At 34.8% G+C, this 1,854-nt stretch overlaps 1 protein-coding gene across 1 annotated transcript; it reads right to left on the bottom strand.

Annotated features, from left to right (window-relative positions):
* Nucleotides 1-802: 802 nt before the first annotated feature.
* LOC145127483 (uncharacterized) lies at nucleotides 803-1,564 on the bottom strand. The gene is made up of 2 exons (XM_079062675.1): nucleotides 1,344-1,564; nucleotides 803-1,214 (listed from the first exon to the last, which is right to left on the bottom strand). Exons 1-2 carry the CDS (start codon nucleotides 1,562-1,564, stop codon nucleotides 803-805), a joined length of 633 nt encoding a protein of 210 aa, XP_078918801.1.
* Nucleotides 1,565-1,854: the final 290 nt, after the last annotated feature.

The following is a 1,854-nucleotide window of genomic DNA, read 5'->3' on the forward strand; positions in this document are numbered from 1 at the left end:
TTAATTTTAGGATCTATGTTTTCACTATTAGACATACAAGCATTGAACACAAAAACTAGAACCCTATGAGGCACATGTAATTTTCGAAGTTAACATATAATTAGGGTTATGATACATACATTGATTGTTATATTGTAATAACAATCAAACCCTTGAAGATCTTGAACTTTGGTAGCGAGCGCCACAAGTGTCACGCCTCTAATGGCTCACAAACAAACCTAGCAACCAAGGAATACTTTAGAGAGAGAGAAGTAGAGTAAAATTTCGGCCCTTAGGTTCTTTGTGGTGTGCATTGGCCGAAATTTAACCCTAAGAGGGTTTATATAGGTGCTAGGAAGGTATTAGATTAGGCATGTGTATCCAAGATAACCCTAATCCCTTAACTTCCTCCCTAAGGCATCCAAAGCACCCTTAGAGCCCAATGAAACCCTAGGAACACCCTAGAATTCATCCCCCCCCCCCCCCATTTAGGGAGGTTCTAGAATGCTCAATGCTCAACTATTGAACATTGTCACCTTTAGTACTTGCAATTTCAATTAATTCCTTTAATCCCAAAATTAATTCCAAATTAATTTCTGATTAAATATTAATTAAACAATATCATTTCTAATTAATAAATTATATCCTTAATACATTAATAAATCAATTATCCTGATTTCAAATTAATTTATTAACCAAGTAATAAATTAATAAATCATTCTTCTTTCTCTAACAATTATCTTATTCAATTGTCAGGTTTGAAGGCAATCCAAAAGGACATTGCTACTCTCAATTCAAGTATGTACCAATTATATTTATGAGCTTAGACACCTAATCCAACAACAACAGCCTCTAATACTAACGAAGGCGATTCAAGATGACCACTTGTGTATTGACCTTTCCACGCCACAGGACAATTTCTCCATATCCACTTTATGCAATAAATGCTTCCAAGCATACCCGGAAAACCATGACGTTCTTCATGTGCCCCATATAGTTGTTGCATGTCATTCAATGAAGGTTTGCGCAAGTATTTGTCACTGAAGGTTTTGACCACACCTCTCGCCAATCTATACAAACTTTCTCGTGCAGTTCGCTCTGACATTCTCATATAGTCATCAATAGAATCGGGCGACTCCCCCAAAGCCATAAGCTTGATTGCAGCAACACATTTTTGCAACCTTGTAAAACCTCGTTTACCTCTCGCATCATACCTCATTTGGAAATGTTCATACCTAAACATAAATTTAATTTTTACAACAATTATTTAATAATCTAAAGAACATGTATTTAATTTTTAAGACAATTATTTAATAATCTAAGGAACGTATATTTAATTTTTAAAACAACTGTAATTATGGTACCTGTTTTCCATTGCATTAGCTATTCGTTGAAACACATTTTTCCGCAAGCGAAACCTTCTTTTAAAATCGCTAGGTTGGTAGACACAGTTATCTGCAAAATAGTGGTGTACTAGACGTCTATGCCCTTCTTCACGATCTCTGTTCAACGCCCCACGCCTGGTCAGTAGTGGAGCTGGCTCTGTCGGTAGCATGTTTGTAGCATATCGGTACATCATACCCATGAATATATCATCCTCATCGATATCATGATTGTATGGATGGAACGGATCAAAAGGATCAATTTTTTAATTAAATAGAGTATTAGAAAACAAAATGAAATTGGAAGAAATAGGAATTGTTGAAAGAGTTTGTTGAGTTTTGTAGTTAAAATTAAGATAAAATTTTGTGTATTTATATTAATAGGGAATTTTTTATTTGTGACCGTTTGCAAACGGTCGAAAATATGACCGTTCCAATCAAAATGTCTTGTTTCCTTCTATTACCAGCATAACATGTGTTACCATAACACCAA

Source organism: Lactuca virosa, chromosome 1 (genome assembly GCF_052849685.1).
Source record: "Lactuca virosa cultivar CGN04683 chromosome 1, Lactuca_virosa_CGN04683_v6, whole genome shotgun sequence".
In the NCBI taxonomy this organism is placed as follows: Eukaryota; Viridiplantae; Streptophyta; class Magnoliopsida; order Asterales; family Asteraceae; genus Lactuca; species Lactuca virosa.

Coding starts and splice junctions, on each gene's coding strand:
- LOC145127483 (XM_079062675.1), bottom strand. CDS start 1,564: ATGGGTATGATGTACCGATATGCTACAAACATGCTACCGACAGAGCCA. Junction 1,215..1,343: donor GCTAATGCAATGGAAAACAG/GTACCATAATTA, acceptor ATTTATGTTTAG/GTATGAACATTTCCAAATGA.